The following is a 26,757-nucleotide window of genomic DNA, read 5'->3' on the forward strand; positions in this document are numbered from 1 at the left end:
TACAACTCTGCTGATTATGTCTACTGGCACGTGCAATGGCAGAGTATCTGGTTTCCTCCCCGGCAAACCATAGATAATATTACAAGAACAAACTTACACACACAAATAAAAAGGCCAGCATACCCTAGCAGACTCACCACACACACACACACACACACTGAAATTTTTGAGTGTGTTGCCTTTTGCTAACAGAGCTGCTGTGTGCAACATCTCTGTGACTGTTGAACAACATATCTGTAGGTTTTGTGCAAGCTGCGGCAATAATAGCCCCATGGCCCTTCTTTTGCACAATGTTGCTAGCTTGGCACAAAACCTGACACACAGCCACTGGCAGGCTTTATTGAGATCACAGATGTCTGGCTTGAAAATGGATGTTACCCAATTTTTGTACTGCAAGGGCTAAATGTAGCCCACAAAGAAGAATAGGGAAAATAGCAGGGCATGGCCACAAAGGGATGGCCATCGTGCCCTTTTGAACAGAGGGGGTGGGGTGGGGATGTCTGGTGTGTGTGTGTTTGTGAGGACTTGACAGAATCCAGCAGCAAAAACCTAAAAGTAAAAGAGGAAATGTTAATCAGCAATAAACCTCCCACATTGGCTTTTTCCAGTCACTTCTTCAAGTGAGAACCACAGAAATTAGCCAACAGGAATGGAAATGGCAGAGTGGCCACAGCTCCATGCTGACAGGAGCTCAGTTAAGATGGGTGGCTCACAATGGAGCTGCATGCAAACAGAGGCAGTGGGTTCAGAGAGTCTTGCTCTCAGCCTGGCTGTCACAGCACATGAGATCATTTCCACACTTATCATGCTAACCTCATATCTTAGCTCTTATCCAAGCATAAACTCTTCTTCTTCTGTGAACAGAATTCAGGAGTCTTAACTCCTACCTATCCACCTGGTCTGGTTGCCTCCCACTAGGAGCTAATGCTTGTACCTGGCATGAAGTTGATGGAGAGAACTCAGCTGTCCTGGCTTTCACAACTTTCTTCTTCCTACCCACTAGAGTTGGCATTCCAACATAATCTTACATTTCTACCTTTTCCTCAGTCCCCATTCTCCTTATTAAGGAGGCATGTCCTCGCACACTAATCAGTCTAATCTGCTCCCCTAAGCTTTTGCTTGTGCTGGGGCAAAATATATATATCTGAGTTTAGCATTGGGACCAGCAAGGTAGGTGTGTCCTTACCAGGCAGCAGGGTCATACTCAGCCCACACACGCACATACTCATCCAAGTGATGAGGACCCAAAATAGAAGAGTCACGGGTCAAATACTCAAAATTGTCCATGATGACGGCCACAAAAAGATTCAACATCTGTAGCATTAAAGAAGCACAGAGAGAGAGAGAGAGAGAGAGAGAGAGAGAGAGAGGTTAGAACTCATGATATGCAGGAACAATGCTGAGGCTGATCTTGCCTCAGACCTAAGCCCAGGTAAGGAAGTCACATGAAACTTGGGAGTTTATATGAGTTCAAGCAGCTAACGAGAAAGATGAAAATAGTAATCAGTGGCACATAAGCTCATGTCACATATGTTTGCACATACTTAGGGCTTATGCACACTGTAGTTCTGTTGCTAGTGGTTTTAGGGTTGCTCTGGATCCTTCTGTTTTTTTCCCCTTCCAGTTTGAATAGCTTGTCCCTGTATAAGCATCAATACAATGGGGAGGGTATTTGTTGCTGGATGCATCAGGATGTACTGGGTTATTCTGGTAGCACCTGTTACTTTTTACTTTTCAATTTTGTACTATGGTGCAAAAAGATAATATTTTAAATTCGATTAAAAAGTAGGATGCAGGAACAACTGATACTTCTCTCCAACCCATCTACTTGACATTCTCCACTTTTCATCTCTTGTTTGACCCACCCATCATGAAATCTTCATGTTTTTGCCAGTGTTTTATAAGTATAATTTTAAAAAACATTTATAATTTTTATAATTAATAAATGTTTAAATTTAATTTTAATTTTCAAAACCACTATTGTGCTATACTGCTACACGGATACACTAAAAGGCAGTTAAAAGCCAAGTGGAGGAATAGCTGATAAAACCATACAGTAGTAAAGTCTGGAGCAGTGGAAACTGACCAGCAGAACATACTCATAAGGAAATGTCATAACTTGACACCCACCCACAAAAAGAGATGGGGATGAAATGGATTGGCATGCAATGTGATACTGGAGCCCACATAAGCAAATCATGCACTGGAAAAAGTCAGAGCAAAGCAAAAGAGGCAGAGTAAAGGCTTTTTGTTCCACTTTGAATACGTTAACACTAGTTTCAGCCTTGCATCGGGTGGATGCAAGGATGTAACACCAGTATCATGGGTGCAAGAAGAGTTGAACAAATACTCAGTGTGGATGGGCCCTCATACATTCACATTTACAAACTACTCATATTATGTGTCTATTTATATAGAGGTGACTTACCTGTAACTCTGGTTCTTCGAGTGGTCATCTGTGAATTCACACTAATGGGTTAATCTGCGCCTGTGCAGAGATCTCCAGAATAATCTAGAGCTCAAACATGCATTCGCTAGGACTGCCCCCCCCAGTACATGTAGTCCACCCATTGTGGGATTACCTCAGTTTCCCAAAAAGCCCGCTGCTGCCTGCAGAATGAGACAGACGTGATGGACAGAGGGGAGGACAAGTGGGAAGTTTGAATCCACAGATGACCACTCAAACCAGAGTTACAGGTAAATAACCTCTCTTTCTTCTTTGTGGTCTCTGTGAGTGCACATTAATGGGTGATTAAAAAGCTTACCTTATAGGTGGAGGGACATCAGGGGAAGACCAAAGACAATACTGCGCAACTGAAAGCCGCATCTGCCTTGGGCTGTACATCCAAATGATAACTGGGTGCAAAAGTCAATGGAGTTGACCATGTAGCAGCCTTGCAGATATCTGGAAAAGGTAGGCCTCGAAGAAAAGCTGTGGAGGCAGCTATTGCCCTGGTAGAGTGAGTCTTGACATTGGTAGGGAGAGGCTTCTGGGTGAGCTGGTAAGTGAGGCATATGGTCTGCACAATCCATTGTGAGATATTCCCGAGGGCTTTCATGGCCAGGATCTAATGGTTGTTGTGGGTTTTCGGGCTCTTTGGCCATGTTCTGAAGGTTGTTCTTCCTAACGTTTCACCAGTCTTTGTGGCCAGCATCTGGTGTAGTTGGCTTGGGAGTGGAGTATTTATGGCTGTGAGATAGGCTTTTGTCTTTTTCTGTAAATGGGTGTTTAGTGTGTCTTGTTGTGGGTGTATTGTTGTGATAAGGAGGAGAGATTATCTGTCACTGTGACTGATGGGTGTCATTAGCCGGTCTTTTGTGTGTAGTGATCCCAGGTTCTTGTGGCTGGGTACAGTTCGTTGACCTTTTGCACTCTGTATTTTTGAGAGCTTGGAGCCAAGTTTTGTTGAGTTTCAAACTTTCTTCTTTTTTGTTGAAGAGGAAAGTTTGAAACTCAACAAAACTTGGCTCCCAGCTCTCAAAAATACAGAGTGCAAGGACCGGGGATCACTACACACTAAAGACCAGCTAATGACACCCATGAGTCACAGTGACAGATAATCTCTCCTCCTTATCACAACAATACACCCACAACAAGACACACTAAACACCCATTTACAGAAAAAGACAAAAGCCTATCTCACAGCCATAAATACTCCACTCCCAAGCCAACTACACCAGAGCACAGAGTGCTGTCCTCTGAAGATGCCGGCCACAGAGATTGGCGAAAGATTAGGAAGAACAACCTTCATAACACGGCCAAAGAGCCCGAAAAACGCACAACAACCATTGTGAGATAGTCTGCATGGATAGCTCTGCCCCTCTGTGAGGTGGATGAGGCGATATAAATAACCGCTTAGATTTATGACATAAAAGGCAAGGGCACACCTCACATGCAAGAGGTGGAGGGATCATTCAACACCTGTTGATGGTGATGGGAAGAAGGTAGGTAGGATAATTGGTTGACGGATGTGGAAATCAGAAATGACCTTGGGGAGGAAAGAAATGTCTGGACATAGGGTGACTTTATCTGGATGAAATTGCAGGAACGGAGAGTCCACATGGAGCACTGCTACTTCGGACGCCCTATGGGCAGATGTGATGGCCATGAGAAACAAAACTTTAAAGGAGAGGAAACGCTCGGAGGAAGTGGTGAGAGGTTCGAAGGGCGGAAGTGACAAACGCCGGAAGACCATGTGTAGCAACCACTGTGGCGTAGGAGAGGGCCTAGATGGATTGAGATGAGCCACTCCCCAGAGAAAATGCTTCAGTGTGGGATGCCGGAATAACAAGGTGGTGTCTGAGTCCTGTGGTTGGTAAGCTACGATAGCAGACATGTAGACTTTGATTGTGGATAATGAGAGATGGCAGTCAAAGAGATAAGAGAGAAAGGTCAAAACTGCTCAAAGGGTAGTAGGAGCCATAGGAAGATCATTCTGATGAGCGAACTTTTGGAAAGCAGACCATGTACGAATAAAGTTGATTTGTGGTCGATTTCCTGGAATGGATGAGGATGGCGTTTAGGGAGGGAGGATCCGCCAAGCTGTTATGTGCAGGGATTATAGGTCGGGATGGTAAGTCTGACCATGATGCTGAGTGAGGAGATGAGGGAGGTGAGGGAGACGGATGGATTGAGATGTCATGGACGTGAGCATCGTGAACCAGGGTTGCCTCGGCCAATATGGGGAGATTAGAATGACATTTGCACGGTTGTGTCTCAACTTGGCAATGGTTTGCAGGAGAAGTGGTATTGGAGAGAAGAAGTAAAGGAGGTGCATGATCCAGCTCGCCATGACAGCATCGCTGAAAGACCCTTGGGCGAAGCCTGCCCTGGAAAAGCACTGGGTACATTTGGTATTGATCGCTGTGGCGAACACGTCTATATCGGGGTGACCCCACTTGTTGCAAAGTTGAAAAAAGATGGTATGGTCGAGGGACCACTCATGCATTTGACAATTCAGTCTGCTGAGAGAGTCCGCCAATGCGTTGTGTTGCGTGGCAATGTGGGCCGCTGTTGGGAAGATGTGGTGATCCAGGCACCACTCCCAAAATTGGACAGCAAGATAGAGGAGGGGTAGAGAGTGTGTACCCCCTTGTTTGTTGATATAATAAAGTGCTGTTGTATTGTCTGTGGTTACCTGGAGTGTGGTGCCTGCAATGAGTGGCTGGAAAGCACAGAATGCTTTGAAGATCATTAGCAATTTGAGGTAGTTGATGTGGAGAGTTTTTTTGTGAGAAGACCATGTGGCATGGATTTGAAGGTCTTTGCCATGTGCACCCCAACCGACGGGGCTGGCATCAGTTGTAACTTGAATTGCCAATTGGAGAGGTGGAAACAGTTGTCTGAGGAAGAGATTAGCCAGTGTGATCCACCAGATCAGCTGGGATGCAAGCTCATGGGTGACTTGTAGAAGCATAGTGGGTGGGTTGAGAAGTGGGTCGAATAAGGAGAGGTACCACACCTGTAATGAGCGCATTTTCAGTTGGGCATGTTGAGTGATGGATGTGGTGGAGGCCATGAGGCCGAGGAGGCACTGTACATAATGAGCAGTGGCCCATGTGTAAGGCTGGAAGTGGATGACAAGAGAATGTATCTTGATTGCATGTTCTCGAGGGAGGAAAGCCCTGGCATGATGTGAATCTAGAACGGCGCCAATGTAATTCACTCTTTGAGAGGGAGTTAGTACTGACCTGTTGATACTGACCTTAAGGTCAAGATCTGCCAAAGGAGAAAGGACGACAGAAATGTCTTTTAGAGCTTGTGCTCGTGAGTGAGCCACAAGTAACCAGTCGTCGATGTACGGGAACACTGAGATTTCAAGGGTGCAAAGGTCCACCGCTATGGGGGCCATGCATTTTGGAAAACACTAGTGGAGCTGTGGAGAGACCGAACAGTAGGGCGTTGAATTCGTAGTTGGCGTGACCGAGGGAGAAGCGAAGGAATTTGCGGTGGTCGTGTCTGAAGGTGATATGAAAATAGGTATTGCTCAAGGCAATGACAGAGAACCAGTCTCCCTCCTGGAGAAGGGGAAGGATATGTTCCAGAGTCACCATGCAGCAGCACCTCTGAGTGATGAAGGAATTGAGGTCGTGAAGGTCGAGGATGGGATATAGAGTGTTGTCTCATTTTGGAACAAGGAAGTACTGTATTGGGAGAAAAAGCCCGGGTTGGAGGCACTCGAGGTGATGAGAGAAATAGCATTCTTTGAAAGGAGTGACCAGATCTCTGATTTGAAAGCGCTAGATGGGGAAGTCAGAATGATCCGTGGTGGTGGTACGGAAAGGAATTCTATTGCATATCCAATGGAAATGATTCATAGGACCCATGAATCCGTGGTAATACGCACCCAAGACTGAAAATGGGGTCCGAGGTGGGTGGTGACGGGAGGGGATGGAGTGGGAAGCAGGACGGTCGGTAAGTAGGCTCCCATTGCAGCTAAATAGTTGGCAGCCTATAGGGTAAAGGATGCGAGAGAGTAAACTCTATGACTGATAATGTCCAACTTTCTACCCTCTTTATTATTTGGAGTGGTGTTGGAGTGATTACAAGAATGATTCTGGGTAGCATCCACAATCACAGAATTAGGAGGGGCATGCTTGGAAAGAAAATCCATGTTGGTACCATGCGTCTTGTATAGATTATCAACTCTGCGCGAGATCTGAGGCACTGAGGATGGTTTAGATCAAGGCTGTTTAATAAGCTTGAGCAGGGATGGAATGAACCCCATACGAAGTGGGGGTGTCTGATCCTCATCAGTATCCTCATATGCCTTGTCAGGTTTGGATTCGGTTGGTTGCTGAACGTCATGGTCCATGGCCTTGGCAATACAGAGGATTAACTGGGAATAAGAGGAGAAATTTTCAGATGGTGATGGAGGGTTAGCATCAGCAACATCGGAATCGGGAGTAGGAAGATTGGAAGCTGATTCTTAGGAGACCATGGAAATGGAGGAGTCAGATTCCGACGAATGCTCTGGTGAAAGTGATGAGCCTTGCTGATATGATGAGGTAGATGTATCAGGAGGGGCGTCAGTCCGGTGGCATTTAGAAGCTCCAGTACCATGCCCTCCCTGTAATCATTGTATGGAGAGGTGTGGTCTCTGCTCGTGAGGCTTTCTAGAGTCCACAGTACCAGGTAAGTTGTGGTAACTTTTAAGGATGATGAACGGTCCCAAGAAGGGGCAGCCATATTAACCAATGATACAGAAGGTTCAACCAAAGGTTTTAATTTCTTCGCTATCGAGGTCGATGGAAACAGGGCAGCTGATGCATGGCATTGTGAGATTTCTTATGGGGCTTTGGTACTGAAATGGGATAAACACTCTCATCATCGGAAGACTGACTGTAGTAGTAGCCAAGACGGTATCGAGGAGGCGAGGGGGATGCTGAAGAGTCCAAAGGATAATAGTATGCATACCACAAATGGTTGGGATCAATGTAACTTTCGGTATCATGGTGCCAATACCGGTGTGGATGGTGTTGATACTGCTTAGGTGGCAGTTCGCAGTAGAGAGGAGGCTCATAAACTGTTACTCGAGCCCAGGAACCTGGTGATGCTGGCAGTCCCAAATGACTCAGAGGCTGTGAGATAACGGTATAGGAACAGCCAGTGTCTTTGATGTGGTGGAGTTTTGCCTTTCTCTTCCACATAGGAAGTGGATCAACAGGAACAGATAGTGATCCGGACTCACACTGAGACACAGAGAGACCTACATATTTGGGGCTCGAACAGGCTGAATAAGGCAGTATGGTCACCTCAGTGGAGGTATCTGTCCAAGAGGGAGACCAAGGGAGCAAAGGAGAAGGAGGTTGGCCAGACGGAGGTGGGATGGATTCACGGTCAATATCAAGATCAATAGTTGGTTGACTCTGTACGAAAGGTTGCTGTACTGATGGTTGGATGTCTGTAGAAGACTTTTTTTTATTTCTTCGGTTTGGTTCCAGATTGAGACGTTGATCCAGATGATTTTGACTTGGGCAATTTTGGCTTAGGTTTAGGAAACTGTAACGGCGAATTAGTGGCTGAAGAAACTGGTGGCAGGTTGAGAGTCCTCCATCTTGGATGGTGGACGAAGAGATTGCTCCTACGGGAAAGATTTAAGATGTTGTTGACGGAGCTTGATGGCTTGTTTAGTAAAGTTTTTGCAAAAGGAGCAAGAGTCTGTTTGATGCGACTCTCCCAAACAAAATAGGGAAGAATCGTGGCTGTCAGAAACTGGCAACTAATTAGTGTACGAAGTGCATCTGTTTAATGGCCTATATTGTAAGCCGCCTAGAGTGGACGAGTCACCCAGATAGGCGGGGTATAAATCAAATGAATGAATGAATGAATGAATGAATGAATGAATGAATGAATGAATAATAAATAAATAAATTTTTAAAAAGGGAAGGGGAGAAAACGGGGGGGTGGAATGGAGAAGGAAGGTAAAAACGAGAAGAAACTCACAAGGAGTAACAAAAAGGTATATTGAACAGTCTATTTGAAAATACGAACTACTAATTATGTTTTTTTTCAGGAAAAGAACCAATCTGCTCAAACGGAGAGCTCAGAGAGATGAGACCTCAGCGGCAGCAAAAAGGAACTGAGGTAATCACCACGATGGGTGGACCACGTGTACTTGCGGGCGGTCCTAGCGAACGCATGTTTGAGCTCTAGAATATTCCGGAGATCTCTGCACAGGTGCAGATTAACCCATTAGTGTGCATTCATAGAGACCACGAAGAAGAAGCAATACTTATGCCTTTTCAGCCTAGGGGTGCTCAATAGCAAGGACACAGACACAAACACATTGACATGAAGATAGATATACATTAACCCTTGAAACAAGTACACATGAGTAGAAAAAGGCATAAGCTGGTATTTACTTCATCCAACAGTAACTCACACAGTATCTGTCACAGAGCCAAGACTGCTTGTCCACCTCAAGTCACCATTCAGTGACTGCAGCCTCCACATCACACTGGATAATACTTGGGAGAAGCAGGTTCAGGCCACTTTTTCTCCTACAGAACTACCTGTTTGTCATTTGAGGAGTGGTAATGAGAAGACTCAAAGGCTGCCTGTGTCTCTTGATTGAACTGCAATAAATAGCATCCTTCTAGAATGCAACATGCAGGATCAGACCGAAAGCCTGATTCTGTTCACACGGCAACAAACTACAGTAATTGCCCTTGGGAAGTCCATAAGCAGGACATGAATGTCATGGGAAGGAAGTACAGTATTAGCTTGCAGAAGTACAGGGATATTTTTTAAATGAAAAGACTTATGGTAGCCTCTCTTAGACAGCATGAGGAAATTTTCACCATGTTTCGATACTTCTGGCACCTCAGGGACACCCCATATCTCCCAATTTTGTATTATATGTAAAGCTTTGTTAGCTATCAGAGGGCACAAAGTGGTTTTTGTTGTTGTTTAAAAATGGCTTTTAAATGTTAAATCCAGTTTTCTCAAAGTGCATTGTAGCAAACTTTACAGTGCATAAAAATACGAATTCAAAAAATTAACATGTAAATCATCCTCTTTGGTGACACTCCTCTCATTTGGCCCTTCTTCTCTGTAAGCACAGCCCTCAAGCTGCCAGAAAATTTGAAAAATGGCCCCTGGTCCCACTGAGACTGCCATCTGCCTTTTGGGGCAGGGGAAAGAAAACAGAGATGAGAATGAAATGAAGAGGTCTGTAATTTCTGGTCACTTGAAACTCTGAAGAGAAGCACACCCATCCTGCAAGATTTTACTACAGGCATACCTGTTATTCATAAGACACTCTTATGTCATGTGACGGAACAAAAGTAACACCAACCAACCAACCAACCAACCAACCACCCTGGCCTGTAGCAGAGGCACCAACATCTTGAGGAATATAATTTTGGTTCCTCACAGAATTGCCCATCATGGCACAATGGAACTACCATCTTGGAGAGGCCTCCTATTCTCTCTTTTAGTGTTTGGGGTTCTTTTCATCCATGTAGATGAGTACCCTACAGTCTCTCCCATTTTATCCTGCGTACATCTTTTTGACTCACCAGGAAAGAGCACAGGAAAATGAAGGAAACAAAATAGAAGTATGCAAACTCATTGCCACATTCATTGCCTTCAACATCTGCTTTCTCATCACAGGGCTTTCCACTCAGACAGGAGAGCATGATCTCATGCCAAGCTTCACCTGTGGCACTCCTGGGAAAGGCAGAAGAAAGAAAGAAAAGACAATGAACACCAGGGACCCACTATAGCCAAGACAATTCTCTCTTCATCCCAAGAGATGCTGCAGAACTAGTAACCAAACACTGATGAGCTGTTAGGCTAATTAAAGTATTAAAGTAGCATTAATTAAAGCATTAAAGTAGTCATCTCCAAACAGAACATAGATGCTCCTTACAGAAGGATCTCTTCACTACGTTGTAGAAGCTGGGTAACATGCATTTTTTCTTATTTTTCCAGAATGATTCAACCCCTTTTTTGGACAAGCATTTAAAAAAGGTTTACAGTGCAATCTCTGGTTCACCGAAGAAATACACCCAGTTTGCCTTAGGCATTGCTACGGCCCTATATCTAGAGGGCCATAATAATTTCCACAATGGCTAGTGTTTGGGCTAGGTGAAGAGGACCGGGGTGCTTGTGATCACAGCAGGACCAACTGTGTTTCCCAGTGATCTTACAATGGCTGGGCCTCACCTGAAAAGAAGCATTAGGGCTTGGAAGAATGTGCGGAAATTGTTGTGTTCCGTGATGGCAGGCTTGTCATCCTCAGACATGTCCTCATCATAATCAATGCTAATGTTACCAAAGACCTGAAGAGGAAAACAAAAGCAAATGAACAAAAATGCTTTCTAAAGTGAAAAAAAAAGTCTGTATGATAAAAGAAGTTCCTCAAAGATACCATTTTGAGATGGAAAAGCCAATGGCTCTATCATTGGATGCTATCAGCGTGGTTTGGTGAGGGTTAAATACAGATTTGAAGAGATCCTGGAAGTTACAGGGATCAGGCTAGAGCGTCCAGGGACCAGGTGCAGCAAGTGTCCAGGACAGATGTGCTAGTCTTAGTGAGAGGGCAGAAGAAAATTCTTCTGCTGTTCATGAACTACATGTGGTTCTGGAATTAAGTCCTCTGAATCAAAGAAGAGAAGCAAGATTGCCTCCTCTCGAAAGCAGGACAGTGGCATGACTGTTCCCTGAATCTCTGTGTCCACAGGAGATGTTGGAAACATTTGTCACATCTCTCATAATGCTATAAAAAGTAGAATGAAAGGTACCAAATCTGATTATTCCTAGGCCACAATGGCATTGTGAAAGCACAGAAGGTCTCAGACATGTTGTTGAGAAGGTGGTGACGGGTTCATTGGCCTTCCAATGTGCTGACGTCTTCCATGTTAGTAATGTAAGTTCTCAAGGTGTTTGGGGGCAGCCTCTGCTGTGTTAGTCCTCCCGTTGCAAGATCAAATGCCCCAGCACAAAACCAATGGTATAACTGACCCTGTGCCATGCTAGAGACATTGCAGCATGCATGGGGAGACCCAGCATGGGATGGTGGTGGTTTTTTGTTTTTTGTTTTTGTACTTACCTGCATCCCAATAATGGCGTAGATGAAGAAGAGCATTGCAATCAGCAGACACACATATGGAAGTGCCTAGTGGGGGTGGGGGTGGGGGAAAACATGAGCATACATTTTTATTCCTCCAAGCTTTACAGTTTTAATTCAGCCACACTTATTTTACTGGGAATATGACTTGCTCCCCACATATTGATTGCTTGTTGCCACTTCAATTAAAGCAAGGGCTTGTAGGTTGCTTTATCACCCCCTTCCTCCAATTTCTGCCATATCTCATTCTGGCCACAGAAATCCTGCTGTGATTTCTCACCCACACAAAGAGGTGAGCCAATGGAAAACTGCTTATGAAACATGATAGAGCACTAGCACCATGACAAAAACAACTCATGATCCAAAAAGCAGATATAGCTGCGATGGTCATAAGAAAAAAAACTCCATAGAAAGGTGATATCTTTATTAAGCCTATTTTTTTAATAAAAGAAAAACATATTACTAGATAAATGAATAAACAGATAACAATTATCTATAGCCATTACCACCTAATTTTTCTTCATTTCTTTCTTCCCCATTATTCCTTCCTTCCCACTTCAAATCCCAAACACCCCCGGATTTATGAGTTTAGTGTCTTGATCATTACCTTAAAGGACTGGACAAAAGTCCAGAGCAGGATGCGGATTGTATAGCCCTGTCGGAGTAGCTTAATGAGACGGGCAGCTCGGAACAGCCTAAGGAAACTCAGGTTGATGAAGTTGTTCTGGGGAGATGAAGGGAAAGTGGTATGAGCGGGAACAGGGCGGGAATGGAGAGGCAGCAGAGCCTGAGGACTAGTGAGAACACAAACCCAAACCAACTCTGCTGTTGTTAGTAAGATCAGTAAGGATGACTGAAGAGTAAAGAAAGGGAGAGGGATCACCCACATGAAGGTAATTAGCATGAGAATAAGGTCACCCTCCCATTGGAAAAATCATTCACTTGGTGAGATTAGGGATTACTCATCAACACAGGAGTTTGTTAAGCTACCCACAACCAAATGCACTGATTTTTTTTTAAAAAGACAAGCAGACAGAACATTATTGTGTGGCCTTAAGTCACACATGTTCTGTGCACACAAATCTGGAGAGAGGGGAAAGCAAGACAAGTGCCAGTAAGGAACAGAAGGGTAGTTGAGGGATGACTGGAGACTTGCAATCATATATATAACATATACAGTATATATATAACATGCCGGGTAGAAAATGCATCTGATCTTTGTGCCCAACAGGGGTTGTACTGCTTCAAAAGGTCTTGAAAAAATGGTAGTTATTAAGTAATTTGCAACTAAAAGAAAGGCTGTTGCTTCTAGAAATCTAAGGAATAATCCAGTTGGGTTCAACCAAGATGCACTTTTACCCGTGTCCATCAAAGGAAGTGGCATATAAGCTTCTGGGAGAGGGAACACATTGCCGTGTGGCTATAGACTGTCTACCTGACAAATACTGTGTGGGTGGTAGCTCATACTCATTACAAGTGACAGAAGATACCCAAGATTTTGAAGATGACCCAGATACCCAAGATACGGAACGTTATACACTGGGGTTTCTGGGGTATTTATTTGGGCTGGGCCAATAAGCTCATATAGGAAACATATGTAGCCTACATGAGGTTAGATTGAAATACATTTAGGCCCTAAGCCATGTTAAGTTCAACGACTTATTTTAAAAAGCTGTTGTATTTTTTAAATTCCTTTCTTTAGTATCTCTCAGAGGACCTTCCTAAACTGTAACTTGTTTCTTGTGCATAAATTTGGCACCTATGAATCTATTCAAGATAAACACAGAAGCCTATACATAGGCCCTGTTAAAGGGATGCATGACTTTGATTTATTTTTGCACCATGGAGTCTTCCCGGTTGTCAGATTTATTCCATTGGAACCAGACGCTGGAATCTTACAGTATATTTAAATAATGAGAATGTTGGCAAATTGTGAGCAACCTGGCTGACAGCAATGGCTCCAAAGAATTTAATCTACCTCACTGCCTACAACCTGGTTGAGTGGGTGTTGGGATATCTATGCAATACACATCACAGGAAGGGAATATTGTTGTATCCCCAGGTCCCTATAACTACCTCTGTGACAGAGCCCCTCATACAAAAACTTTCAATAAAATGGCACAAAAAAGAAAAAGACTCAGACACTAAACACATCAAGAGACTAATGTGAATGTTCAACATATACTGGACTTGCTGCGTATCTTGCTCTATGATTACAGAACAAAGATTAGGTGTCATCATGAAAACAATGCACTGGATATTATAAAACACTGGGTACCTTAATTGAAAATCTTCTAGTAGGCTCAATTGCCTGCTCCCAGAAGAAACTAATTGTTATACCATCACCATGTGGATTTTCCCAGAAGCTATAAGCCCATCCCTCTCCAACTCTCTTAAAAAAAAGCTGGCTATGTTATTGGGATTTTGGCGAGCATGCATCATGATGGTGGTGGGTATATGGCATCACACAATGGAGCACAACCAGTTTATCAGCCTACAAGGCTCAGATCATGCAGAACAAATAGAAGCAATGATATTCATGCAGAGGGGAAAAGAGATTGGCAGGAAAACCATCATCCCTAGTTACTACACCCCTTCTAACCACTGTAATGATGCTGCATATGATTCTTTCTCGCCCAGTAGCTACACTCTGAGGTTCACTTCCAACACTACTTTCTAGTTCAGAGGTGGGCAACTCTGGTGAGTCTGGAGGGTATCATCAAAAAAGCCCAAGAAACTTTTTATAAAAAAATTAAATCTGTAAATCGGTACAAATCTACAGTACTGTACTTTTAAAGCACTGCCTTCTTGGGGTGTTCAGTGGGGCAAGGGGGCCCTGTGACCTATTTAGGAATGGCCATGCCTGGAGTCTTCTGCAATTCACTTTTTATATATTTTTGCTAAAAATCAAGAAGGAGACTGTGGGAGGCAGAGGGCCACAAAAAAACCTCCCCGACTCCAACCAATCTCGGAGAGCGATACGTTGACTGCATGGTCTCACTCTGTACACTACTGTCCTCAATGTACATATCCTAAGGCTAAGGAGTCTCATGGCAAAGTGGTTAAACTGCAGTACTGCAGCAAAGACTCTGCTCACAACCTGAGTTTGACCCTGGGCTCCGGTAGCCAGCTCAAGATTGAGTCAACTGCCCATCCAAGGTCAGTAAACTGAGTACTCTGCTCACTGGGGTGGGCAGGGCAATATGTAGCCTGCATAATTTAAATTGTAAACTGCCCAGATAGTACTTTAAGTGCTATGAGGTGATATATAAGCAGCACAATTTGCTTTGTTTTAAGACTAGTTTTCCGATAGTTAGTCTAAACCAACATATGAAATTCTATTCTTCTTGACAATCATTGGACATCAGGGTTTCTAAATCACGCTGCTGTGATGATAGCAGATAACAACTGAAGGAACAAAATCCTCTGTTGGAGTCTAAACCCTGTGATGCACTGCTGTACTCATTCCCTGACCCATGGTGCCCGCTCCTCCAAATCTCTCTTTCCTGCCCATTTGAGGAGGGAAAAAAATAGCCCCAATGGGACCAAGCCTGAGGATAGTTCCAGACAGGAGATTTGCAGCTCCTGAAGTTCTCTCTCAAGCACACGTTGTACCAGGATTTGTTCTGCCACCCAGACAACTTTAAATTTCTATCCTAGTATGATTCCCACACCTTTTTTGTCTCTTCCAACCTCTTTCGGGATGTCACTTCATTGCAAAGCTTGCTCTTCTTTCTCCCTTTTTCCTTTCAAAAGCAATTCTAGTGCTCATGGTCAAAAGTGGGTGATATGGTGGTACTTTTATGCTATAGTATTTCTTTTTAAAAAAAGAAGAAAACAATCAAAGAATGGGGATGGGGGAGAGAGATACAAGGCATTAGAGGAAGATGAGGGCAGGGACTAGTGTTTTCAAGCTGAGATCAACAACAAGTAGGTTACAGTTCAGCTTGACACTGGAAAGAAAACAAAAAGTATATTGCATAGAGATAGAGGAATAGAACTAATAATGTGTCATGAAATCATTTCCAACATATGGTGATCCCCCCCTAGGGTTTCCTAGATATAAAGTACTCAGAAGAAGTTTACTAGCTCCTTCTTGGGGAACATGTAATCCCATCACACACAAATACTCTGGGTAATCTTGGCTGCCTCTTCTCCTGGGAGGCACAGGGACATTCAAATTCCCAGCCCCTAATGGAGGAAAGAGGAAATGAATCTGTGGCAGAGAGTCATAGAGGTGGTTGCAGGAAGTATGATGGGTTCAGCCCCAACTAGAGTTTATTTTAAAAAAACAAGCAAACAGCCCTCCCCAATTCTAAGGAGGAGGAGGGGGGGAAAGAGACTTGATTTGAATTTTCAGCACATTTAGTTAAGTAACAAATCCTGGTAATTAGTGATAAAATTCAAAAGAACAGGAAGGGATGAGTACCAGTAATGAGAGGAACAAATGCCCCATCTGGAAGACCCCTGATTTGCTCTTGGGTTCCCATTTTCTATTTTCCAGGCAATTGACTACTATGTCCCACTTTTGTTACACCATTTGTCTCACATTCATATGATTCCATCACCAGTTGTCTGCTGTATAGCAGCTGACAGTGGACCTGGGGTAGAATCTGCCTCACCATAATTTTGTTTCTTTTTATTATCTTGTTTTTCCAATATTTATCTGGCCCTACCTCAGACCTTATCAACTCTTCGAGAACTCCCATAAAATTTCTTTCAAGAGTTCCCAGGTGTCTGGATATTGAAAGAGAGATAAATCTTGAGCAGCTAAGAAGGCTGTTAGTAAAAATTTGCTTTATTGGATTCATATGAGTGATTCATTCCCCTACATATAGCTGAAGCTGCCTGCCTGCCTGGGTATCCTTTCAGCAGGACTATTTTCCCCACTGTAGATTTTAGGCTGAATATATTTTAAAAAATGCAATGGTAGAACCTCAGATGTATCCACTCATGTGCAGTTATGTTTCCAATGCACATCAAGCAATATTCAAGATTGCTTGGGATGGGGGCGTTATTTTAAAAAAAAAGATCTGGAAGGTATGTTCTGGAAGGCTGCTTTAAAGATTGATACTGCCAAGCCTGCAATATTCCTCAACTATACTATTACTTTTCTACAAAATTAGTAGAAACCATACATGTATCTTATTGAGATAAAAGAAGGAACACAAATGGGGTTGGCAGTGGGGTAGACTGGAAGAGCAAGCTGCAATAAATGGCAGGCATCTTTGACTCAAATAGTAAGACTACACATTGTGCCAAGATGCCCTTCTTTAATGTAAGACACTTAGGTTTCAAAAAGTAATCAAACCAACCGGATCCTAGATGAAAATGTTGAGATGGAGAGGATCAGAGGTTGGGGAAAGATGGGCATTTTAATACCGCAAGTTGAATTTCAACCAACAAATGCAGAAAGGCAGAAGGCATTGATTTCATTTTAGGTGATGGGAGAGGGAGCAGGGTGGGAAATTCAAGAAATATTCATTGGCATGGATACACAGACCAGTTCATGGATGGACAGATGGATTTTTCATAGTGCATTTTGATTGGATGATATTTTCAGAGGGTGTTGGCGCCAAAATAGAACAGTATAAAGAGACAGCATGAAAAGAAGATAAGACAAGAGACACGGTCATTATAAATCACATATAACCCTTGGAAAGGAGTTACCTAGACAACCCTCCTCCCATACTCACCCATTTGTCCTATTCCCCTCCCCGCTTCTTAGAAAACCCATGATCCTAGCATGCTGAGTCTTTCTTATCAGGCATGGGCTTTTTACATACTTCCAGCATAAATAAAATTGATGATGAACTTCCTTATACTGGGAGACAAGATGGCAGAGGGAAACTGAGGCACATATTGGCATGGAAACTTCCACAAGTCAATGGCAGAGGCAGCACTAGGAATGGACATTACTTACCATTACAGTTCTTCTGTTCTGGATGATTATACCTTTGAAACAGATCACTAGGACTCCTTAGACTAAAGATCTTCTACATAATGCTTTCTGTCCAATCTTCCCATTTTCTTTCAGTATGAAAAGTGCTCAGAGCAATGCCATCTATACAATGTTGAGGTGTTCATCAAGTGTGAGGCACTCAGAGGGATGACAGAGGTGTCATTTTAGGAAGGCCCTTCCTCGTTCAAGCTACTTTCCTTTGAAAAGCCTAAGAAATGGCCATTCAGTCACACTGGAAATGTGGAGAAAATTTACCCTTGGAAAAAGACTCCATACATGCACTGCAGAATGTGGAGAAAATTTACCTTTGGAAAAAGACTCCATACATGCACTGCAGAAAAATGAATACCCCATTAATAGGATTACTAAACAACCACATGGCTGCCAGCATTTGATAAGTACCTCATTTTAATTGGTTAAGTTTTAGCCTCCAGATGAACCACATCTAACACTACCAAATGAAAGACAGCATGTATTTATTCCATTTCCCACAAATTTTCTGTGTTTTTTTTTAAAGGAAGAAATGAGGAAAAATGTCATCTATGATTTAAGACAAAAATGCAGGATGATAGTGAAGCCTCTTCTAAAAGCATTCTCCATCTTCTCTGGGTGACTGTGGCCTCTTTGAGTGCCAAATATACTTCATATACACATGTACCTATATTATCCATCTCCCCATATATATCTTGTAGTATGTCTGTTGAAGATGGTCAGTGAAAATTGCTTGTGTCAGCTAGACTTTGGTTTGGATCTTAGCTCGAGCAAACTTCTCATCAGCTTCCAGTTTCCATATAGGCATTCATCTGTAGACAATATTACTGCTACATTAACTCCAAGAAAACATCCTCTGGTTGTGGGGGGAGGAGCTGTTTTGCATGGATTCTAGTAACTTCCACATTCGGTTTATAAATACAGTCTTTTACAGAAAAGATGGCTTTGTTGCTAAATTTTGTGGAACATGACTTCTTGGTATCATTGTGTTTTTGTTCTGGCAAGACAGTCCCAAGGCCAGCCAACAGTAGCCTTTGTAAAGTCCTTCTAACACATTTTTAGTTCATAGCTAAACTATTAGAAATTTCCCTGGAAAATATTTTCCTCTATAAAGGTGTATCTCGCATAACTAACACCATGAAGAAAGTTCTATAAGAATGAGTGTTTTCAAACCTGTGAAGAAATAATGCATGCTTTTCTTTATTAAGAAATGATTTTTCTGTTTTGTTTTACTTTTTTTCTAATCAAAATGTTTTCTCTATACCTCAGCTCAATGTTAATTAGTCAGCGGCACACCCATTGCCAAGAGGATATATAAGCATGCTTTCAGAAAAGATACAGCACATGTGCATCTTTTTTGAGACAGATTTCCCCCAGTTCTAATAATTTTAGTAGGTAGAAGTTAACTAAGTTATTTTGTGAAGTGCTTGAAATAGAGAACCAGGGGCACTGTCATTGTCAAAGCTCACTGGGCAGAGATGATGGCAGGATTTTGATGTTATCACAGGGAAGTGGAAAGAAACCTCTCTGCCATATACCTTGTGGAAGCCCTTTCAAGCTTGATGCCTCAGTTTCCCTAGAGACATACAAGTCTGATGCCAGCTACTGGTCTGCTCATGCTGGAAGCATGCATTTGCATTGCTTGCTGGTTTTGAATGGGAGAGCCCTTCTGCCTTTCAGTTCTAAAATTTCATGCACATTTCAGGTGTGTACCATTTCAGAGTACCCATTCACACCTCTATCCACCACCATCTCACTAAAGGCTTAGCAACAGAGACCTTAGGGAATCTGTGGCTGGGTGGCCCAATCTACCCCTTCCACCGCCTTTATTTTCAGTCTACCAAAGGGGGCTACTAAAATAATTGGGAAGCAGCTCAGGGAAAAAACACTGAAAGGGGCGGCTTTCCTTGAAAGTTCTCTGATGAAAATAGTCCCCCAGCTCCTCTTAGCCTAGTGACTGGGAGCAGAGCTGTATGGGTAAACTGTCCTTTTCCCTCCAAAAGGTTAACAGTTTAGGGGGAAGGGATATTATTTTGAATGAGGAAAGAGAAGGGGCTACTAGAATCATTCCTGCCTTTCCAATGAGAAGGTCATTTCCCCACTGCTGCTCTGAAGAAAAGAAAAAGATACAGCTATACTGTAGGTATCCTATACCATGCATAGTTTGAACTCTGACCTTGGTGGAGGGAAAGGAGAAAAAACGATAAGAGATATCTACAGGGAACTGGAGCATTACCCTAATGTATACTAAACTATACTAAACTACAGTGTAGTATGCCAGGAGGCATTATAGCCTTCCAGTCATTCAATTATTCCTTGGACTCTAAGAGGACAAACTCTATTCTTTGTTATGGAACACTGCTGAGGAATCCATCCTGTTTTGTTCTATGGCAGTCTTGGTTTTGACTATGTATCCTGATTGCAAGGACAGCAACTTGTGCAGAAGGGTAAGATACATTTTTTGAGGCAACTGATTCTGCCACAACTTTACATTGAGGAGTAAATGAATCCTATCTGATCCATGATATAAAGGAATGATCAGTCCTGTAATGCCCCACAATCAAATTAGGTTTTGGCAGATGGCAAATGTGATAGTGAAAGGATTCCACATTTCTAACTCCTTAGCAGGAAGATTCTGATTAGTGTTGGTATAAGCATTACTGGAGTGATGTTGGTTTCTGAATGCCAGTGTTATCAATCTTATCAGAATAATTCAGAACTTCTCTCAATTTAAGGGCTTTCAGCAGGATGTATTCACATTTATAAAGCAGTAACTCTTTCTCTGGGCAACAGAATAGGCACAAATATAAATCTCACTAAAGTGTGACTGAAAGTGTGGAGTTGGCTAGCATTTTGAGAATGCTTTCCTGGGGAAAGGGGGGAAACCCCATTCATCTCTGTTATTAGTTAGCTAAATCATTCTTTTGTTGAGTTATACTTGAATTTCCCCTCTTCAGATTGTAGTTCCCCTTGTACTGACTTTCCAGGTCGATCCTAGTTAAGGATCCAGCTCAATGGGGTGAAACTCTCACATTTCAGTTCTTACTCCCCACTCCCTGCAAAATGCTTCCCTCCCCCCAAAATGTTATTATCCCCACCACAGTTTTGAACTTACCCCAAACTCTGTCACTAAGATGTCTGTGATGCTACCCAGAACTGTGACAAAATCAAAGATATTCCAGGCATCACGGAAATAATTCTATAAAGAAAGAACAAAACAAAGGACGAAAAGGAACAGCCACACAGCAGCAAACAGGTGACAACATTCAATCACGACGGAAGCAACAGCAACAAGAACAGAGAAATCTCTACTCTGACTAGCCCCTTGGTCAGTTCTAGGTTGCCTTTTAAAGGCATTCCAGTTCTTGTCATGGGAACTGAAAGAGCAAACCTAATGACTAGCTAGGAGATCCTTTCCACAGCACTTTTTTTTCTGGAAAAAGGGGATGGAGGCTTGTCTGATGGATTTATGTCAGTGAAAACACTGGAACTCATATTCTTAGAAGCCCATTGAACATTCTCCATTGGCCATAAACAGACTGAGTGACAGCAGAGTGAGAGAGGAGAGATTTCCATTGCAAGAACATCTGATTCAATGCTATTGTCTATTGAAACCAAGTCCTACTGAACTCTCATGCAAGGAGACATTTAGCAATTATATTTCTTTCCCTTCCACACACCCCCTTTTTTTGCATGAGCAGCAATGTGAACATCTATAAAAATCAATACAACACATATGAGTCTAGGGATTGTTCCACTGGATTCTTATAAGGAATGACTCTGAAACATCTCCAAAACTCAACTAAGCAATTCCAGAATAATGAATAAATGGAATAATTTCATTCATAAAATCCAGCAAACAGCAAAGGAGGGATGGGTTCAAGAATTAAGTTGTTCTTGAAGGAGCCCTTGCCAGCAACTGATTTTGGAACAGAGGAATAAGAAGCAGAGGGCCAAGGTACCATCCCTATACCAGAAGCCCCATGGACCAAGAGAAGAGGACACCTTACCCCATTAGTCCCTGCCCTACTCAGACCATGGGCTTCCCACACATCCCTAAAATTGTTTGCTCCCTGGTTTCACTGACATGGATAACTACTAATTTGCATCTTTTTGGTGGATTTGGCAGTCATGGAGAAGGTGTATCACAAGAGAAAGGCCACCCTTTAGGGTGCTGGATTTGCACTAGGGCTGTCAGATCCTAATCTCTATGCTAGAGGAATCCATTTACTTGCATGCTATCAATCTACTCTTATGAGTATATGCTTATTATTTTTCAATCCCTGCCCAAAGATATCAGCTTTTGGTACTGACTAGACCCATATCTTCTCGGGGCTGATTTTCTCACAATATTCACTGACTGTAACAGTTAATTTTTCAAAGTTTAGTATTTTTGTTTTTTCTTTTAAAAGACCTGAGTGACCAGTGGAATCTCTGCTCCAGTGTTTGGTTTTTGAACACAACGGTGTTCAAATGAGGACCAAAATCTTTTCTGTGTTCTTTACATTGAAAGTGTATACAATGCTCCTTAGGTTGTGCTGTCTGGTCCTTTGAATGAAACATCCACCTCTCGCAACAGAAAAAGATGCTAACAATTATCTGAGGGTGCAAATACACTGCAAGGTAAATGTCAGTTCACTGGGGAATTCGGGCCTATTCAGTTTAAGTACCCACACAGTGAGATGGGAAAAGCCTTGTAATGGCAGCTCTATTGAAGCACCTGTAGGTGGCATGATTCAAAGAAACTTCTTTAAGAAGGCTTTTCACCCTCAATTGCTGTCTCATCTTAAAAAAAAAAACCTCTTGCCAATGGAGAGAAGCCCTGTTAACTTGAAAAAACAAACAAACAAAAAAACCCAACTGATCAAACAAACAAACAAAAAAAACGAAACCAAAAACCAAAAACAGGATCTCTGTTTGGGAGGTTTGGGAGAGAGGCTTTGTTAAAGATCGTTTGTGCTGGCACTGCATGTGCATGTGTGCATGGCTCATCCTCCCTCATAAGGCAAGAGGTGAGGGGGAAGGTAAGTGAAGCAGCAAAGCACTGCTTTGTGAGCATGTGCATGGGTTCAATCAATTGTTTGTCTGAACCGAAGCAAAGAAGTATAAACCCTAGAGGCAGAGGGGAAAAATTACAGACACAGGGAGAACTCTGAGCTGATTCATATTTCCCTTTGCACCATGTGATCAAAGGGAAAAAAATGCAAATCAATTTGTTCCAAAGTTGCAGTATTTCCCACGTTTTTTTAACCAACGTGGCCACACCCTGACTCTCACATAGAGTTCAACTAATACTTATATACATTGTTTCACTGTATGAAGTCCATTCTTCCTTTCTTTCATTGTAACTTCCCCAAGAATTATGTGGAATAACTTCCAGTGAAATAATAATCAAAGGAGCTATTTGCCTTCAACTTTGTGTTGAATTAGAATATTTTTTGGTGTAGTCCACACATTAATTTTTTATGTGAAGAATACGAAACTCTCCATATGGGAAGCTGAATGTCCAAGTATGATTAGTGCTTCAGTAAGGGAAGCTAATCTCTAGTCTTTGCTGTATTTCCTCATTCCTATTAATTTTTCCATGCTATCCATTTCCTTACTCTTTAGTATTTCACATTCATTAGGGAACAAGGGAAATAGTTGGCACACTTGCATGGGAAATACCTGGCTCATGTTGTCCAGTGTCAGCTATTTCTCTAGTCCCTAATAAATATGCCTAGGTCCCCCAGTGGAAATTGTTGTTTATTCTGGATATCCCGTTTATGGCCAAAGCATTAGCTGCTTTCCTTGCTTCCACTTCAAATGTAATGCCTGCAAACCTACGAGGTCTGCTGTGCAATGAGACAGAAGCTTTCAACAGGTTTTTCAAAAAGAAAAGGAGAATAGCAGAAATGTAATATATTTTATTTCCCCCTGTTCCAAAAATAAATGAATTCAGTTTTCTATGTTTTGTAGTGGAAGTCTTCATTATTATTTTTCATGAAGTCTAGCAAGAGTGACACTTACCAACAATCCAAAGGCGATGATTTTCAGAATACACTCCAAGGAGAACAGAGAAGTGAAGACAATGTTGAACATCTTTAATAAATTGTCATATACGGGTGTGGCATTGTAGAACTGTTTGGGTAAAAAAAGGAGAGAAAAAGAGAAAATATAATTTTGAAGAATGGGATTAAGGTTAAGGACAATGGGATGGCAGGAACAAGGCTCCACAGGGTCAGAATCCAGTGCCAAAATGAGCTCCCAGATCAGGCTGGACTATAAAATCCATGTTAATAACCATTTCAGGGCTAGCTGACAGAGTCAAGAAGAGATGTCAGAGAACTGCAAATAACTCTGGATCTGGAAAAACACTTGGGTGTTCAGACCCTGGTAGCTCAGAGGTACATGGTTCATGGCTATAGCTTGGTACTTGACCAAGGCAAATCCCACATGATATATACCTCTAATGGGTCTCATGCAGGTGTTGCCAATTCATGGTAATTCTTGTTATACTTACTTTCATCATTAAGACAATGGTGTTTAGGGCAATCATGGCCATAATGGTGTATTCAAAAGGTGGTGAAACCACGAACTGCCACATACGATACTGAAAGCTCTGCTTGTTCTGAGGCATGTGCCGGGTTAATGGCTTGGCACTGATGGCAAAGTCAATGCAGGCTCGCTGTGAAGAGAGAACAGGAAGATCAGCAAAGAAAATGCAGGCTTCATTCTTTCAAGATGTCAAGCAGAAAAAAACAAACTTGTATTCTTGGTTTCTTGAAGAGTCTAATTCCAAATTCAATTCACAGTTTCCTCTGCACAAAATAGTTGTGCCCTCCATTCCCTGCTTTTATTAACTTGATAGACTGTCTTTTTCAGAGTGCACAACAATGGTTCCACCTATACAAATATTTTATTGCCTTGGTTTAAGAGGACAGTGGACAACTAGAGCTCTAAGCCTAAGGCTTTCTGCAAAGCCTGAGAACAACTTGCCGTTGTGGATCCTCAAAACCCACTAACCATTTCCTTAGCACTAAGCATCATGTTAAATGCCTCTTGCTACAAAGGTCAATTAAATTTGTACCTGACATTAATTCTGAAGGAAGGGAAGGCTGTGCATAGCAGTGCCTTAAGATGCCTGAATATGTCATATGGGAGGATTGATGTATAGATAGATCTGTATCTCAAGGAAGATGTATCTGCTCCTCAAAGCTACCAAACAGGAGTCATCTCTAGGAAGCAGATGCCTGCCAGCTTTCCTAAGATTAATCTCCAGGTTATGTATCCATATCTTCAAATGTTAATGTTGAATGTGGCACAACTACAAAAAAAAAAAAAAATCAATGAAGCAAAATTAATTTGCGCCCATGAACCCATCAGGCTCTGATTTCCACAAGATCCTCAGCTAAATAATCATCTGTTCTTGTTTTAAGAGGAGAGTGGGCAATTGGAGCTCTGAGTCCATCAAAGGCTTTCTGCAAAGCCCTCTGTTTTGATCTCTTTTCAAAAAGGATCAAAAGTCCTTGAAAGACTGATCTTTCCATCCCCCAGAAGCTCACCACAGGGGAGGGGGAGACAGAAAAAGAAGGAGAAGGAGGTGGCAGAAAGAGAAAGGGATGGGACGTGCCCATGCTTTAACCACTATCAGCATGCATCACACAACAGATTTGGAACATAGAAAACTGGTTTGTTTGTTTGCTTTGAATCTGATCAGTGGCTAGTACAGCTAAGTATAATCTACAGCAAGAATGGGCAAAGTGTGGTTTTCCAGTTACTTTTCAACTGTTATTCTTCATGATACAACATCTGGACAGCTATGCTGTTCGCCACCAACTGGTAGTGATTCTACAGGATTTCAGTCTTTCTGAAACCTACATAGAGATGCCAAGGACTGCTTTTGAGCATGTATGTACTTTACTGTTGAGCCACATCCATTACACTGAAGATATAGGGTGCTCAAGGGAATTTTTTTTTCCTGTTTCCCGCTTTGAGATACACAGTGAGACATTTCTCACTGCTTGAGGTGGGTCCCAAAACTTTTCAGAACTGTGGACTGGTTGGGGGCAGTGGGATCCATGCACGGATGGGTGTGGCACAATCACTCACAGGTGGGGGTGGCGCACTTGCGTGCATGTGTGGGTGAATGTGGTGCAAATGCACGGATGGATGTGGCGCACTTGCAGGCGAGTGGAGTGTGCTCATGCACATGTGTGCCATGCCCACTTGCAAATGTGTCATGCCCACCCACAAACACCACCGCTCACCCACACATGCACACGAGTGCGCCATGCCCACCATGCGTGCATGTGGGAAGGCGGGAGATCTGTCTCTGGAGCCCAGTCCTGCAAAGCCCACGGACCAGCGCAGGGCCACGGACTGGGGGTTGGGGAGCCCTGCCCTACAACATTCTACAGAGTCCATTGTCTATAGGCAAGCCCTGTGATGCAATTGGATCTGCTTTGACCCATCAGACCTGAGACATCCTCTATCTGAAGCCTTAAACAAGGTGTTTCTCTGACTGTGCTATCTGCTGGAAAAACCGATCAGCAGCACTACACTGGTACTCAGGAACAATACTTATAGGGCAAACTCTAAACAGATTATGACAGAAGACTGCTGGTGGTGACTGCAATTCCAAGATAACAGCACTTCAGTGCCTTGTTTATCTGAAGGTAGACCTAAACTTGCATAGAGGTGGCTGCACAACCCGAAAAGAATATTTATACAGCCCATGCTACTGACCAACCTTTGCTCCTTTATCTACATGGCAAACGCTATTAAAGGACATAGTAACATATTCTGCAACAGCAGGAATTCAATATCTTCCAGTGTTCCATATGCCATTTGTCAGCAGTGCCCCACAACATTTTATAGCAGGTAAAAAAGAAATCTCTGTGCAAAAGTATAAATGGACACAAAACTGACGTTGGGGGAAAAAAGATCATAAATGAGAGGAAGAACCCTTTGGTCTCCCTGGACATACTGTCTCTGGATAGGGGAACTATCCTGAACAAGAAAACGTCAAAAAACAGATTTTAAAGGGGAACAGGTGAACAAGACTACACCAAGAAGCCCAACCCTAGCTCTCTCAGCTTAAATACAGATAGGGACTTCTTACCTCATGAAGCCTCTTATTTGATATTAATCAGTTTATCCATAAAAATTCATATATCTGGTTTCCCCAAAAATAAGACCTTACCTGAAAATAAGCCCTAGTATGATTTTTCAGGATGCTTGCAATAT

At 42.6% G+C, this 26,757-nt stretch overlaps 1 protein-coding gene across 9 annotated transcripts in view; it reads right to left on the reverse strand.

Annotated features, from left to right (window-relative positions):
* Positions 1-26,757, reverse strand: part of CACNA1A (calcium voltage-gated channel subunit alpha1 A) — a 355,947-nt gene that overhangs the window by 70,624 nt on the left and 258,566 nt on the right. For 8 of the 9 annotated variants that reach the window (XM_078385849.1, XM_078385848.1, XM_072990312.2 and 5 more), the window contains 8 exons: positions 24,032-24,196; positions 23,539-23,649; positions 20,645-20,728; positions 12,184-12,300; positions 11,559-11,624; positions 10,673-10,788; positions 10,024-10,174; positions 1,187-1,314 (listed from right to left, as the gene is read on the reverse strand). In XM_078385849.1, the coding sequence (XP_078241975.1) occupies positions 1,187-1,314; positions 10,024-10,174; positions 10,673-10,788; positions 11,559-11,624; positions 12,184-12,300; positions 20,645-20,728; positions 23,539-23,649; positions 24,032-24,196 (938 nt within the window). The remainder of the gene's footprint in view (positions 1-1,186; positions 1,315-10,023; positions 10,175-10,672; positions 10,789-11,558; positions 11,625-12,183; positions 12,301-20,644; positions 20,729-23,538; positions 23,650-24,031; positions 24,197-26,757) is intronic. The other variant, XM_078385852.1, reaches the window with a different exon arrangement.

The sequence above is a fragment of the Pogona vitticeps genome, chromosome 2, assembly GCF_051106095.1.
Source record: "Pogona vitticeps strain Pit_001003342236 chromosome 2, PviZW2.1, whole genome shotgun sequence".
Lineage (NCBI taxonomy): Eukaryota > Metazoa > Chordata > Lepidosauria > Squamata > Agamidae > Pogona > Pogona vitticeps.